Genomic DNA, 16742 nt, shown 5'->3' on the forward strand with positions numbered 1-16742 from the left:
AGGGAATCTGCTTTGTTGACCTGTCTCAGGGATTTTAATGTAGATAATCAGCAGATAATATTTTGTTAAATTGTAAAGCAAATGGTTTAACTAAAATGCTTAGTTAGAATACTCAAAAAGCAGATGATGTTTTATTGAGTTGCACACTTAGACTTGGACCCTGACAAATTCAATTATAAGTAAATAAGTAGCTTTGCAGTGGGTGGTATGTCAGGTGCATCATCCCAAATCTTTATCCTATTTCCTGTGCACTCTGTGCTCTAGTCTACCCCCAGGTGTGCTTGTATTTTAGAAGCTGAGTTAATGATAGCCAAAGATTTTAGATATAAGTCCAGAGATTCCTTTTTAGATAATACCTATCATTCCACAGTATTACTATTTAAATTTGTTTATTGTGGAAATTAAAGGAGAAATTGAAGAAAGAGATATGTGTGCCCCTTCATACAAGGATATGTTACAAAATCTATGTTGGAAATCTCTGAGTTCAGAGCCCATGGCAGGAACTAGCATGTCGACAGTTGTGGGTAGAGAGTGGTTACAAGTGGATACAAGAGATGTCCAAGGTATTTAAGACTTGGTCATTAATTTTCTGCAGGTTATTCATCATTTGTACAGGCAGAAACTCAGATTCTTTGGCATTGTTAGGGAAACTCCTAGTTTACTTAGCTTCCCAAGACCATTGATGGCACTAGCCACTGATTCAGTACTTTGCCCTTTAAAGGATGAGGGAAATCAGGAAGGAAGGGAATTGGGAGTTGATATGGGCATAGACATATGTGAAGTGATCATTGGATGGCACTATGATGATTTCTCAGCCATATTCTATGCATCTCCATTCAAATCTTCCCACACCTTCCATTCCCTACACCCATCCCAGAACCTGCTGGGGGAGGAGCCAAATGTGAAGTTTCCCTTCAGCCACGGCAGTACTGTACCAGAACTTTATTTATTTTCTTTTATTATTTTTTTCTTCTTTTCAAGTGAAAGGAGGGGAGATAGAGAGACAGACTCCCGCATACATCCCAACAGGGATCCACCCAGCAAACCCTGTCTGGGACAGATGCTTTTCCCACCTGGGGCCATGCTCACAACCAAGCTATTTTTAGCACCCAAGGTGGAGGTTCCAAGGGGCTATCCTCAGTGTTGCACACTAGTGCTCTACCCACTGCGCCATTGGCTGGTCAGGCTAAAGAACTTTTTATTTTATTTTATTTTATTTTATTTTATTTATTATTTTATTTTATTTGTTTTAGCGTCAGAGGGACAGACAGACAGGAAGGGAGACAGATGAGATGCATCAACTTGTAGTTGCGGCACCTTAGTTGTTCATTGATTGCTTTCTCATATGTACCTTGACTGGGGCTACAACTGAGCCAGTGAACCCTTGTTCAAGCCACTGACCATGGGGTCATGTCTATAATCCAACGCTCAAGCAAGTGACCCCTTGCTCAAGTCAGATGAGCCTGCGCTCAAACCAGCAACCTTGTGGTTTCAAACTTGAGTCCTCAGTGTCCCGGGCCAATGCTCTATCCACTGTGCCACCATCTGGTCAGGCTAAAGACCTTTTTAAATAGCTTGTGGAGATATAGCTGTTTATTTTTTTGAATGACTTTTATAATAGTCTTGATTTCACATGAATTTTCAGCTGATTCTCTGCACTAAAGAACAAAATAAGTCTAGTTCCCAAAGAAAATCTGTAAGTACCTTTTTATCAGATCAATGTTACTTTAATTGAAAATATTTAATTCATAAACTGAGCCAGCTCACTTTTGACTAAAATTTAACATAATAGATTGAAATGTCTTATACATTAAAGCATATAAAAGAAAATTAAGGACAAATGAAATACTTGATAGATCTCCATAAGTACATGATCACAAATTACCTTCCCCAGAGTGATGTCAGCATCATGGAGAAGTTAATCATTCCTTTGTCTTTTCCCTTTATATCACAACAAGTAGGATATCCATAGTCCAACATAGGACCCTCTGCACAACACACCAGGATGCCTGAAAAATCCATACATCTGAAGGTGGGTGGATTGAACCTCATGGGAGGAAATGGAACCAGAGGAATAGTAGTGGGAGAGCTCATGACTGTGGGCCCCAGGAACAGCAGTGGCACCCAAGATCCATGCTCCCATACACCAGTGGTGGCAAATGCAACCTCAGCTCTTCCTAGCACTGGGGTCTCTATCTAAGAACCTGTTACCCTTGGCGGCAGCAGCACCTGAGACCTGAGTTTCTACTAACTATAGCAGTGACCACAACCCAGATTCCACCCCATGGTGACAGCTCCTATAACTTCAGCTATCCCAGCTGTAGGGGCTGCATCTAAGGCCCTGGTGCCCACAGTAGCAACTGTGTCTATGATCTGAGGCTACAGGAGCAGGCATGACATCCACAACACTGTGACAGCAGCAAGGCACCAGAAACCTTGGCAGCACAAGCAGGAATGAGGGCAGCAGTGATTCCCATGGCAAAAGCAGTGGAGGGTGCAAAGTGCTGGCTCTAAAATATAGCTAGACTCAACTCAGAAAGGTGTTTACTACTTCAGATGTGCGGGAAGAGGAACAATTCATCAGGCACCATGAAAAAGTATAGTAATGTGGTGCCACCAAAAGAAGTTGACAATTCTCCAGAAACTAAATTTAAAGTCATGGGAGTTTGTGATCTAACTGATATGTAATTCAAAATAGTTGTTATGAAGAAACTCAACATACCACAAGAAAATTGAGAAAGACAGTTCAGTGAGCCCAGGGATAAAATTAATGAACATAAAGATTACTTTACTAAAGAGATTGAAACTCTAAAAAGAACCAAACCAATTATGGAGCTGAAGAATTCAATAAATGAGATGAAGAATGAATAAGAAAGTAATAGAAATAGAGCTCACCATAAGGAAGAGAAAATTAGTGAGTTCAAAGATAGAAATCTAGAAATTATTCAGGTGGAAGAGAAGAGAGAACTAAGATCTTAAAAATATGAAGAATCTCTTAAGAGAAGTATTCAACTTCACTAGGAAAAGCAACATAAAGATAATGGGTATCCCAGAAGGAAAAGGAGGGCAAAGGTGGAAAAGAGCTTATTTAGAGAAATAATAGTTAACAGAAAATCTAATTGTCTCAGTGCAAAAAGATCTCCAATACACATTATAATAAAATGGTCAAAAGTTGATGATGAAGAATTTTAACTGGAGCCAGGGAAAATAATTCAGTAACCAACAAAGGTACCCCCATTAAGTTATCAGCAGATACTCAGCAGAAAATGTACAGGCCAGGAGAAAAAGCAATGACATAGTCAAACTATTGAAAGATAAAATCCACCAGCTAAGAATATCCAGCAAACTTAATCTCCAGTTATGAAGGAGAAATAAAGACTTTCTATGACAAACAAAAGCTGAGGGAGTTCACCAGTACTACACCAGCCTTTCAAGAAATGTTGAAAGTACCTCTTGCACATAAAATGAAAAAGCAAAAGTACACAAAATTTTGAGTAATAGAGGGAATCAGAGAATGCAAAGCTACTTCAGAATATGATGGTAATCACTAACATTTAACATAAAGGTTAAAGACAGAAACACATTAAAAATAAGATCTGATGCTATCAGCAGAAAAAGGACTATTTTATCTATGGGACATTTTATACAAAACACATGGTAACCACAAAACAAAGATCTAGCACAAAGACGGAAAAAAGATAAAAAAGAGAAACTGAAAAATATCATAGAATGTCACCAAACTAAAATAGCAGACAGAAACACAAGAGAAAATAAACAATGGAGATATAGAGCAAACAAAACAAAATGACAGTACAAATGACCTCATATATCAATAATTACCTTCAATGCAAGTGGAATGAACTGACAAATTAGAAGTCACAGAATGGTTTAAAAATAATACCCAACTATATGCTGCCTTGGGAGACTCATCTGAGCTCTAAAAACAAGCATAGGCTCAAAGCAAAGGGATGAAAGATGATACTCCAAGCAAATGATAGTCAACAGACAAAATAGACTTCAGTTAAAAAGGTAACAAGAGCCAGAGATGGACATTATATAATGATAAAAGGCACAATCCATCAACAACACATAATATTTATTATGTATATACCCAACATAGCACAAAAAGACATAAAGTAACTATTAACATACCTAAAGAGAGAGATTCACAGGAATACAATAATAGTAGGGAGACTTTAACACCCCACTTACATCAGTAGATAGATCATCTAGACAGAAAGTCAACAAGGAAACTGTGGCCTTAAGTGGTAATTAGAACAGAGGTACCTAATAGAACATTCCATCCAAAAGCAACATAATACACATTCTTCTCAAGTGCACACAGAACATCCTCAAGGGTAGACTAGATGTTAGGACACAAAACAAGTCTCAACAAATTTAAGAATGAAATAATTTCAGGCATGTTTTCTGACCATAATACATAGTATGAAACTATATTCAACTGTGTGGAGAAAACTGAAAAAATTAATATATATATATATATATATATATATATATATATATATATATGTATATTAAAGAACATGCTGCTGAACCACTTAATGGGTCAACAAGAAAATAAAACCACAAATTTTAAAAATATACTGAACAAATGAAGGTGAAATTATGAAATATGAGATGTAAAAAATGTACCCAGAAGGAAGCTGATAGCAGTACAGACCCACCTCAAAAACAAACAAACAAAACAAGAAAAACTTCAATCTAACCTTTCATTTTAAGAAACTAGAAAAAAGAACAAAGGTCAAAGCCAGTAGAAGAAAAGAAATAATAAAAATCAGTGAAAATAAATAAAATAGACACCAAAAAGACAATAAAAAATATCAATGAAACTATGAGGTGGTATTCTGAAAAGATAAAGTTGATAAGCCTTTACATAGACTCACTAAGAAAAATAAAATCCTAGAAGGGTCAAATAACTAAAATCAGAAACAAAGGAGAAGGTGCAGTAAATACCACAGAAATGTAAAAGATCGTAAGAGACTACTATGAACAGATATACACCAACAAACTATGAATCTAGAGGAAGTGGAATCATGCCATATGTGACCAACCCAAAGCTAGTATCATACTTAACTGTGAAAAAGAAGTGTTTCGCCTGTCAGGAACAAAACAAAGATGCCTACTCTCAGCACTCTTATTTAACATCTTAGTAGAAGTCTGAGATAGAGCAGTCAGGCAAGAAATAGAAATAAAAGGCATTCAAATTGGAAAGGAAGAAGTAAAGCTGTCACTGTTTGCTGATAACATGATTTTACCTTTAGAAAACCCTAAAAGACCCCACCAAAAAAACTGTTAGAGATAATAAACAAATATAGTAAAGTTGTAGGCCACCAAATCAGTATAAAAATATGTTGTGTTTCTATACACTAAAGCAAAAAATCATAAAAAAATTAAAACAAATCCATTTACAATTGCATCAAAAAGAATAAAATACCTGGGGGTAAATTTAACCAAGGAGGTAAAAGGTTTGTACACTGAAAAGTATAAGAGATTGTTGAAAGAAATTGAGGAAGACACAAATAAATGGAAAAATAACCCACGCTCCTAGAAAATGTCTATATTACTTAAAGCAATCTACAGAGTCAATGAAATTCCTGTCTAAATCTCAATGGCATTTTTTCAGAGAAATAGAACCAAAAAATCCTAAAATATTATGGAAGTATAAAAGACCTTGAACCAAACCAATTAATAAATAGAACAATGCAGGAGGTATCACACTCCCTGATTTCAGACTATACTACAAAGCTACAGAAACCAAAATAGTATGGTATTGGAAGAGAACGAAACACAATGACCAGTCCATGGAACAGAATTAAGAGCCCAGGAATACACCCACATTTATATGGACAACTAATTTACAACAAAGGAGCCAAGAGCATACAATAGAGAAAGGAGTCTCTAATACATGGTGCTGACTTGAACAGAAGACTTGAAATCATAAAATACGTAGAAGAAAACATAGTAAACTTCTTGACATTGGTATCAATGATATTTGTATGGATTTGACTCCTATAGCAAGGGGGGGAAGCAAAAATAAATGGGACTACACAAAACTAAAAAGGTTCTGCACAGCAAAGGAAACCATCATTAAAATGATGGGATAATATAATTTGCAAATCATTCATTCAATAAGGGGTTAACACGCAAAAGATATAAAGAATTCATGCATCTCAAAAACAAAAAACCTGATTAAAAAATGAGCAGAGCCCTGGCCGGTTGGCTCAGCGGTAGAGCGTCGGCCTAGCGTGCGGAGGACCCGGGTTCGATTCCCGGCCAGGGCACACAGGAGAAGTGCCCATTTGCTTCTCCACCCCTCCGCCGCACTTTCCTCTCTGTCTCTCTCTTCCCCTCCCGCAGCCAAGGCTCCATTGGAGCAAGGATGGCCCGGGCGCTGGGGATGGCTCTGTGGCCTCTGCCCCAGGCGCTAGAGTGGCTCTGGTCGCAATATGGCGACGCCCAGGATGGGCAGAGCATCGCCCCCTGGTGGGCAGAGCGCCGCCCCATGGTGGGCGTGCCGGGTGGATCCCGGTCGGGCACATGCGGGAGTCTGTCTGACTGTCTCTCCCCGTTTCCAGCTTCAGAAAAATGAAAAAAAAAAAAATGAGCAGAGGATCTGAATAGACATTTTACAAAGAAGACATACACATGGCCAACAGGCAGGTGAATAGATAGTCAATATCATGAGTTAATAGGAAATGGAAACGAAAAGCACAATGTGATATCACCTCACACCTGTTTGAATGGCTGTCATCAAAGTGGGAAGAAATGAGAAGTGTTGGAGAGTATATGGAGAAAAGGGGACTCTCATACACTGTGGAGATGTAAATTATAAATTATTACAGCCCTTATGAAAAGTAGTATGAATAATCCTCAAAAAAAAAAAGACTAGAACTACCATATGGCCCAGCACATCCACTTCTAGGTATTTGAAAAAAATCCAGAACACTAATTCAAAATTTTATATGCACTCCTATGTTCATTGCACCTTTATTTACTATAACCAAGATATGAAAGCATCCTAAATGTACATCAGTGGACAAACAGATGAAGAATTGGTATACATATACAGTGGAATATTACTCAGCCAGAAAAAGGAAAGAAATCTTGCCATTTATAACAGTATGGATAGACCTAGAGGGTATTAGCCTAAGTGAAATAAGTCAGAGAAAAACGAATACTACATGATTTCATTTATATGTGAAATCTGAAAATAACATAAATGAACAAACAAAACAGAAACAAAGTCATGGATTTAGAGAACAAACTGATGACTGCCAGATGGGAGGGGGGTGGAGGTGCATGAAAAACATGAAGAGATCAAGAAGTATAAATTTCCATTATAAAAACAGTGACAGCAATGTAAAATACAGCATAGAGAATATAGCCAATAATATTGTAATAACTGTATGTGGTAGGTCAGATCAGTACTAACCTTATTGGGGTGATCACTTTGTAAGTTATATAAATGTCAGATTGCTATGTTGTACATCTGAAACTAATAAAATATTTTATGTCAACTGTAACTGAAAGATTTTTTTTGAAAACTTGTAAGCAAAAAAAAAAAAATGTCATAGCTGAAAATATAAATAACTCCAAGTCTTGAAAAAGACTCATGTTCTGACTATTTTAGGGGAGGATCCAGAGTGAGCACCATGGTTTAATTGTAATTTCTTGTCATGGGGAATGTAGGCTGTACGTCATTTAAGCCAAGAAATCTGGTTTTGGGTTTTTGTTCATTATGTTAATAGAACCCAGACATTTGTTCATTTGATATTTCATATCTTTTGATCATACTTATTTTAAATTTCTTCTGTCTTTTATTTTCAGAAAGAGTTTTGGAACACCTATACAAAAGCACAACAAGGAGAGAGTAACAGAGGAAGTGACTGGTTTCAATTTTACCTTACCTTTCCATTAATCTTTGGCCTCTTTATTATCCTCCTTGTCATTTTCCTAATCTGGAGATGTTTTCTAAGAAACAAAACTCGCAGACAGACAGTGACTGAAGGTCACATTCCTTTCCCTCAGCACCTTAATATTATTACTACACCTCCCCCACCAGATGAAGTGTTTGATAGCAGTGGAATGTCACCAGGCTTTCTCGAATATGTAGTTGGGCGCTCAGATTCTGTCTCCACTCGCCTGTCCAACTGTGACCCTCCACCAACCTATGAGGAAGCCACTGGCCAGGTGAACCTTCAGAGGAGTGAAACAGAACCTCATTTAGATCCACCCCCAGAGTATGAGGACATCATCAACTCCAACTCAGCCAGTGCCATTGCTATGGTGCCTGTGGTCACCACCATCAAGTGAAACTGCAAACTTCTTTTTACTATAATTGTTTTTAGAATACTAATGAAAGAACTTTCTAGCACTTTACCACTACATAAATGTGCATTGACTTGTTTTATTGGACTCTGATGGCATACCACTTCACGTTTTCTGATTTTTCATTAGTTTTTTCCCTACTATAAAATCATTATCCATGCTCATTTTAGCTAAGGGAAATGTGAAGAGGGAAAAACATGAAGATGTAATGTGATAAGTTATACATATATCTGTGTGTGCATATTCATGTATATATACATATATGCATATACACATGTGTGTACATTAGCCCAGCATTTGTACAACTCTCTTAAAAAGCCATTAACTTTTGTCTAAATCACCTGTAAAGAGAATATTACTTACCAAAATTGGGGGGAGGGGAGAAATGGCACCATCAATTTGTGTAACAGATAGCAGTATGCTGTTAAATTTTGAAAATAAGATGAATTTAGGATGTTTTCTAATTCTTACTGGCTTTTATTAACACTTTTTCTTCAATTACCTTAAAATAAAAATAAATGCATGTAGTCCATCTTGATTTTCAGAACATCTCAGAAAGACAGAGGGAAGGCACAGTAAACAATAACTTGCTTATAGTGTATAGCAAGAAAATTATTGGTCATTAGCGACATTTGTCTAGCTTTGTAGGAAGGGAGTATTTTTTATGGTGACTGCCCCCCCCAATTAAACAGTGTTTGCTTACTGTCTTTGAAAGTCTCATGCTATTTATATTAATATCTTGGTGGAGAGGTTTTCCTTTCAACAGAATAATTTCTAAAGTAGATATATATATTAATATATATTAATATATATATATTAATGACAGGGAATAGATAAAGATTTCTCTTTTGCTCTTTGCTGACAATTATTTTCTTCTCACTCTTTCATTGCCTTTTACTCTACTGTCTATTCCCTCACCTACTACCACAGAATCTTCAAGCACCTAAAAATTTAGTTGAAATAAAATTCTTAAAATTATTTTCTTAATGTTTTTGTACAGACTGAAGTATTTGCCTCAAGATGATTGAGGCAACTTTCCATTAAATTAAGAACTGTGATTTTTATACTGCTCTCCAGTTGGTGGAGGAAGATTACAAAGTCTATGTTGTGCCAGGTGCACAATAAATGTAGTTATGGTAGCTTCCTAGATATCTCATTATTATTGCTATCTCATTTTGTATTTTCATCACATTTTTTTTAACTACAGGATTTTTATTTTTCACTTAAAAAGAGAAAACAGGCTATGAATGAATTGCCAAAATAAACTGGCTGAGAAAGAAAAAGTAAGACTTGTTTTCTGTATAAAGTTCCATATATATGCACTGGTGGAAAATTCATTATATCCATTAGAAAGATGCCTCTGCCACTCCTAAGCCTCCTTGATGTAGGGTAAAATAGTGCATGAGGTAATGGACTCCAGATTTCAGAAGTGCCATACACTGCTGCCTCCATCTCCATCCCCTCTGACCCCTCCCTCAATCTTGCCCTGGAACCAAAGGAAGAGGGAATGCTGGGGAGAATCCTGAACTAGAAGTCAGGTGACATGAATTCTAATCACTTTTTGCAATATAGTTGCCATGATATGTTGGGAAAGACCCATATCTAACTCAAATTTCTTAACTCTGAAGCAGTAAAATCATTCATGCTTCCCTTTGGTGGCTTCAAAGGATCTGATGAGATGTGCATGAAAGTAATTTGTAAGATGTGAAGAGTTATCTATCAGTAAGATTATAGCATTGGTTTTATTGTGCTTAAGGGAGAACTTTCCCATTTCCCTAAAATTTATCAAAAGTTTCACATAGAAATAGAGTAAGCTACTCCATAAATGGCTAACATGTTCCTAATCTGAGGGTCAAGACTTTTAGTTAAACTCCTGTCATTTTCTGGTCTGTACCAGGACTGTGCCAAGTTAACAATGACAGCCAATTCAGCACAAACAGGATTAAGCAAATACTATAAAGGTAAATAAAATGTGTGTATTTAGTTAACAGTTTTTGTGTAGCTTTCATGGACTAAAAATTAATAAATCTTGACCCTGAACTCAGCAGAAATTACAATATTGTTTTGAATTTGTTCATGAGTACACGATGATCTTTGCCTTCTAGTTAAAGCTTAAAGTGGAAGTGTTTCATACAGTGACTTATGTGTTTCTGTGTGGATATTTTGGTTTATTTTAAAATGAAAATTAAGGCTCCTTTTGTGGAAAAAAAATTAGGTCATTAATATCAGGCCTTAGATTAAACCAGCAATTTTCAAAAGTGTGGCCTATCAACTCCTGGGAGTCCTTGGGAGCCTTTCAGGGGATCTGTGAGATCAAAACTATTTTCATTATAATATAAAGACATATTTGTCTTTTCACTCTCTTTCTCAAAATAGTTGAAAATGTAAAACAATGCCATCTTCTCACAGATCTTTTTTTCTGTTTTAGAAAATATGGCTATTTTCTTAAAAATATTATTTATGCTAATATATAAAGGACTTTTAAATTTTAAATGAATACTTAATAAATTTTGAGTTTAATTTTCTAATATGGCAAATATGGATAGATGTAACCTCCATAAACAAAAGCTTTTCAGCATCTAGATCCCCAGTAAATTTTAAGAGTATAAGGAGGTCTGGAGACCAAAAGTTTGAGAATTACAATATTAGACAAAGGAGCAGAATGTTCTATTACTAAGTTTATATTCTTGCAACTTTATTTTTAATTTTAAATTCCTGATATTGACTTTAATTCTGCCTCTTAGAGACACCTGGATTGCAGTATATGAATGAATGTTGATCTTTGAAACAAAAGCCAAATGCTTCATCAATGACCACAGCTGTTTAGACTGTTGGTCAAACAGACAGCATTTACTTCATAGTGATAACTGACATCTAGCACTGGTCTCCTGGCAGCACTGACATCATGATAACAGGATAAACCAATTACTGCTTTCTTCAAGAAGCATTCTCTTAGGTTTGTTTGGTTGGTTTAGTTTGATTTTGCTTTGGGTTATACAATTTTAAAAACCCATTTGCTACCCCATCTGGTTTTATAAACTGAGTTTCTTAACATTTGTTATAATTAAAGGGGCTTGTCTGGAATGATATATATTTGTATGCTTTTGGCTTTCTTACCTGATTGATATTACATTCACTTTTGATCATTTTTAATAAATGTTTATTTTTGCAAATATATTTAGTACCTTTCTTAAGCAGTAACTAAATTGAATCAACCAGTTTGCATTTAAATGGAAAAATGGGCTTAATGGTAGGTTTTCCAGTGGAATGGTTTCCAAACCTCCACATGCAGTGGTTGTGTCTGGAATCCTAGAACTAGGACTATCTGCCTTCCTGCTTTAAATATAACAATGAATTGTACCCATTTAAAGTAAATTAGATGATTTCTTTTTTCCTATTGAACAATACTAATACTGATGCTGTGCTTGATTCACTGTTAATTATGACTTCAAGATTGATGATCTGATAACTGTGGAGGATGTTTTAACTTGGTTCTGTGTAAATAGCATGTATTTTTGTTATAATATTTCACATTTTTAAACACTTGGTTTACATTAAATTATGGTATGTAACTATTTTTATGTTTATACTAGGTAAGGTTTTTCTTATGTTTCTATGTTTTTGGTATGCTAAATAAAGCTATTTTTAAACCCAAGAGATTTCTCCTACCATGTGTTATTTATATTATGATTAGTTGATAAAAATTCAGCATAAGTTTTTATTAATTATGGTCTTTTTAACACGGTAAAATTATTTTACTATTTTTCTTTGGGAATATTGCTCAGTAAATAAATCAGAAATTATCTGGTGATAACCTCAGGGTGTTCTCAGCAAGAAAGAACTTTCTGTACTACTTTGGAATGATGCTGGCATGACACAAAATGGCGTATTTGCTCCACAGGGATAGACTGAACTTGCTGAAATAGGGTAGTTTGTCAAGTACTGGGAATGACATTGTCTGCAGGTATCAAGCAGCTGATTTTTCCTACTTAGCAGAATAGCTTGCACTTGACATTTAGAAGATTGGGAAGGAAATCACAAGATAGAAACACTTGTAACCACAGGGAGGTTTCTTAAGTGTAGTTACCTCAAAACCAAAAGCTGATGTCATTTGTCATTAGCCAAGCAAATGTAAATATGACTTGATTTTTATGGTATAAAAATTTAAATTATTATATTTAAGGAGGAATTTTCAGTATAAATTGTCTTAAGTATCTATTTTGTAAGCATTAGTCCTCTGAGAGTTCTCCAAAATATCATAAGTACTGTAAAAAAGAGCAATTTCTAAAACATATAAATTACATATTCCTAAATATATCTGTGAAACCCAATACCTAGATCAAGACATTTCCAGTACCCCAGAAATGCTCCCTCATTCCTCATCCTTAAAGATAACACTAATCTCACATATAATAACTCAGTTTTTAACATTTCATACTTGGCTGTGGCCATATGGACTGGCTTCTTTTCCTTTTTTTACATTCTTAAGGAATTTCAGAAAAGTTCAAGCTAGAAAGTCCAGAGCTGCTCTTCATCTCTTGACCCCCCTGGAAATCACCTATTCATCTCTCTAGGCCTTTTGTACATACCTGAAGCTTTTTGAGGGCAATAATTGTGTTTAGGCCTGACTTGTGGTGGCATAAAGCGTCAACCTGGAATGCTGAGGTTACCAGTTCAAAACCCTGGGCTTGCCTGGTCAAGGCACATATGGGAGTTGATGCTTGCTGCTCCTCTCCCCTTCTCTCTCTCTTTTTCTCTCTCTAAAAATGAATAAAAATCTAAAAAAAAATTGTGTTTAATATTTAAATTCCATTTCCCAAATATATCAACTATATACTTGAAAGTGAGGGCTTTTTAAGACTGAATTCACCAAAACATCAGTTTTCTGGCTGATGTTCATAATGCTTTTCTTTATGCTGTAAGTCTTGCCACCTGCTATTTCTTTAAACTTTGATGACATTTTGTTCAGAGTAATTTTAATCACTTTATTACTTTCTCTCTTTTTTTAGACTTCAAAACTCACCATAATCTGGTCCCACAGGTTTATCTGGTCATATTTCCTTCCATAGCCTAGTAGATATTTACCAAGTGCTTAAATTCTGTGGATTAGAAAACAATGGTGCCTACAGCCCTGTCCCTAGGGATTTCTTAATCTGGGATAACCTAATTTAATTTAGTGTAACCCTAATTCCACTCTAGGGCACAGAGATTCTTTTTGTCCAGAGTCCAATGGTATTTACAATCTGTTGTGTATATCAGTCTATGTTGTGATTTTTTATAAGTTTTTAGCAATGGAAACCTTATTTTCATAAATACCTAATACATATATTAAACAGATGAGACTGTGGTGGTTAACTTAAAAAGTGGGAAACTTAGAATCTCACTATCTGTGACCTTTTAAATCAATCCCTAGTCCAAGTCACCTCTGTAAACATTAAAATTTGATAAACATATTTGGGGAAACGACTGTAATATATAACATCTATTGAAGTCCAACTTCATAGTCACTCATCTTTACACACACACCCACACACAGAGACACACCTACCAGATCTCCTCCACTAACAGAATACTTCAGGGTGAAAAATGCTCTTGTTAGCCCAATTTTTCTTAACTTATAAGTACAACATACTGGCCACCAACATACACTATCTATTAAAATTATATTTGAAGAAAGAACCATGGAATGTTAAGATCAGTGGTAATCAACCTGGTCCCTACTGCTTACTAGTGGGCATTCCAGCTTTCATGATGGGCGGTAGCAGAGCAACCAAAGAATAAATAAAAAGATAGATTGAACTATAGTAAGTTGTTTTATAAAGATTTATTCTGGCCCTGGCTGGTTGGCTCAGCGGTAGAGCGTTGGCCTGGCGGGCAGGGGACCCAGGTTCGATTCCTGGCCAGGGCACATAGGAGAAGTGCCCATTTGCTTCTCCACCCCCCCTCCTTCCTCTCTGTCTCTCTCTCCCCCTCCCGCAGCCAAGGCTCCATTGGAGCAAAGATGGCCCGGGCGCTGGGGATGGCTCCTTGGCCTCTGCCCCAGTTGCTAGAGTGGCTCTGGTCGCACAGAGCAACACCCCGGAGGGGCAGAGCATCGCCCCCTGGTGGGCAGAGCCTCGCCCCTGGTGGGCGTGCCGGGTGGATCCTGGTCGGGCGCATGCGGGAGTCTGTCTGACTGTCTCTCCCCGTTTCCAGCTTCAGAGAAATACAAAAAAAAAAAAAAAGATTTATTCTGCCAAACTTAGCAAAAATCCAACATAAAGTACTTGGTAAGTAATTATTATTATATGCTTTAACTTGCTATAACTCTGCTTTATAAATTTTATAAAGTTACTTCCCAACTTTATAAATCACCATTACTGTGCAACCGGTGGGCGGTTAGAAAATGTTACTAATACATTTAAAAATGTAACAGATACAAAAGTGGGTGGTAGGTATTAAAGGGTTGACTACCCCGGTTTACATCGTTTCCATCATCACCATACTTCTTGCTACATTTTCTTTTTTTCTTTTTTTTTTTTTGTATTTTTCTGAAACTGGAAACGGGGAGAGACAGTCAGACAGACTCCCGCATGCGCCTGACCAGGATCCACCCGGCATGCCCACCAGGGGCGAAGCTCTGCCCACCAGGGGGCGATGCTCTGCCCCTCCGGGGCGTCGCTCTGCCACGACCAGAGCCACTCTAGCGCCTGGGGCAGCGGCCAAGGAGCCATCCCCAGCGCCCTGGCCATCTTTGCTCCAATGGAGCCTTGGCTGCGGGAGGGGAAGAGAGATACAGAGAGGAAGGAAGGGGGGGTGGAGAAGCAAATGGGCGCTTCTCCTATGTGCCCTGGCCGGGAATCGAACCCGGGTCCCCCGCCTGCCAGGCCGATGCTCTACCGCTGAGCCAACCGGCCAGGGCCTTGCTACATTTTCAATTCTTAAACCTTTTGCATTTGTAGGGAATGGTTTTAATATACTCATAAATTATATTTAAAGCTAAGCATAAAATGATGTCAATGAAAATATGTAGGGAATTTGACAAATATATTCTTCCACAAAAGCAGCAAATAAATATGCAAATCTCTCAGAATCTACTTCATCAGAACTGTGGAAACTAAACTTTATAGCAACCAGACAAAAACAAAAAAGAAAATAGAAAACTTTTTACTTAACCCAGCCTTATCCCATTTCATCCTCAGTAGCATCTTGGAAACACTCTACATTCCAAGGTATAGGTTTCTAGTACTAGAGGGAGCAAAATGGACCTTATTCCAAGAATTGAGGTAGATTGTTTAGTCCAGTATTTTGGTTTTCTGAAGTACCATAACAAAGGGCTTTCCTCCATTTTGCCTTATTTGGAACTTTCCCAAGTTGGAGGCAACCACCAATGGGGGTGAGGGGTGTTAAAAATACTTAAATGTATTATATTATCTTCTACCACCTAGACAAGGGATAACAGTTGAGGTAAATAATGAACAAATTGAAAATCTTAGGAAGAAATACTGGGAAATACAGAGAATAAGGACTTGAAAAGCTCCCACATAGTCTTAGGAATCAAGAAGGCCAAGCACATATCTAGAGCTGGGCACATGCTCTAAAGAAATACCTAAGGTTCTAAACTCTCACCTTTGTCTGATCTTCAGATTCCTCATAAACAGGAAGTAAGGGTTATGGTAGAATTGCATATTGTCTGGCTAGAAGTTGAAGATTTTCCCCAACACAGAGAAACCATCTGCAAAAACTAGGATATCATTGGGGGGGGTTAGTTTAAAGAACTCTGACCACTAGCTTCCAACAACAATAATAGAAACAAGACTTCAGTAGCCACACATAACAGGGAATACAGACTACAAAATGAGTTAAAAAGTCATTAAAACAACATAAAACAATTAGAACAAGTAGTAAAAATAAATCTTGAGAAGGGAGAATCTGATTTCCAAAGTTGAGATTCTATAATATTAATAAAAAGCCCTACCTACTGCTTAGGTCCCACTCCTGAACATATAGGAAGCCTGACCAGAGAACCCAGGCAACCATTGAGCCCACCCTACAGTGTTTACTTAGGCAGGGAACTATGCCAGTAGTCTTACTCAACTGTACTCAACCAGCAGGACACACCTCCCAACCTCAGCACTCAGGCAGTGGACATACCTAAAAAATAGACCCTGATAGATAGCAAGCCCACCTGCCCAAGGACATTACCAGTAGATGTACCCAGGAATCCAAACTGAGCTTCCTGATGAAAAACTGTTTCTTCCAAAGCAAACCTAGCAAACCTGGAATGTCTGGAAGAGGATACTACTTACACAAATGTATAGACACTAACAAAAGGAATGAAGGATCATAAAAAAATCAAATAAATGTGACACTACCAAAGGACACTACTAAACCTGTAACAACTAACCCTATAG

General features: G+C 37.1%; 1 protein-coding gene across 3 annotated transcripts in view; it reads left to right on the forward strand.

The window, feature by feature from the left end:
* The window catches only part of PRRG1 (proline rich and Gla domain 1), a 120873-nt gene extending 108881 nt beyond the window's left edge, over positions 1-11992 (forward strand). For all 3 annotated transcript variants that reach the window (XM_066356579.1, XM_066356580.1, XM_066356581.1), the window contains exon 4: positions 7849-11992. In XM_066356579.1, coding sequence (XP_066212676.1) covers positions 7849-8334 — 486 coding nt within the window. In that variant the 3' untranslated portion in view covers positions 8335-11992. The remainder of the gene's footprint in view (positions 1-7848) is intronic.
* Positions 11993-16742: the final 4750 nt, after the last annotated feature.

This window comes from Saccopteryx leptura, chromosome X (genome assembly GCF_036850995.1).
Source record: "Saccopteryx leptura isolate mSacLep1 chromosome X, mSacLep1_pri_phased_curated, whole genome shotgun sequence".
NCBI classification, from domain to species: domain Eukaryota; kingdom Metazoa; phylum Chordata; class Mammalia; order Chiroptera; family Emballonuridae; genus Saccopteryx; species Saccopteryx leptura.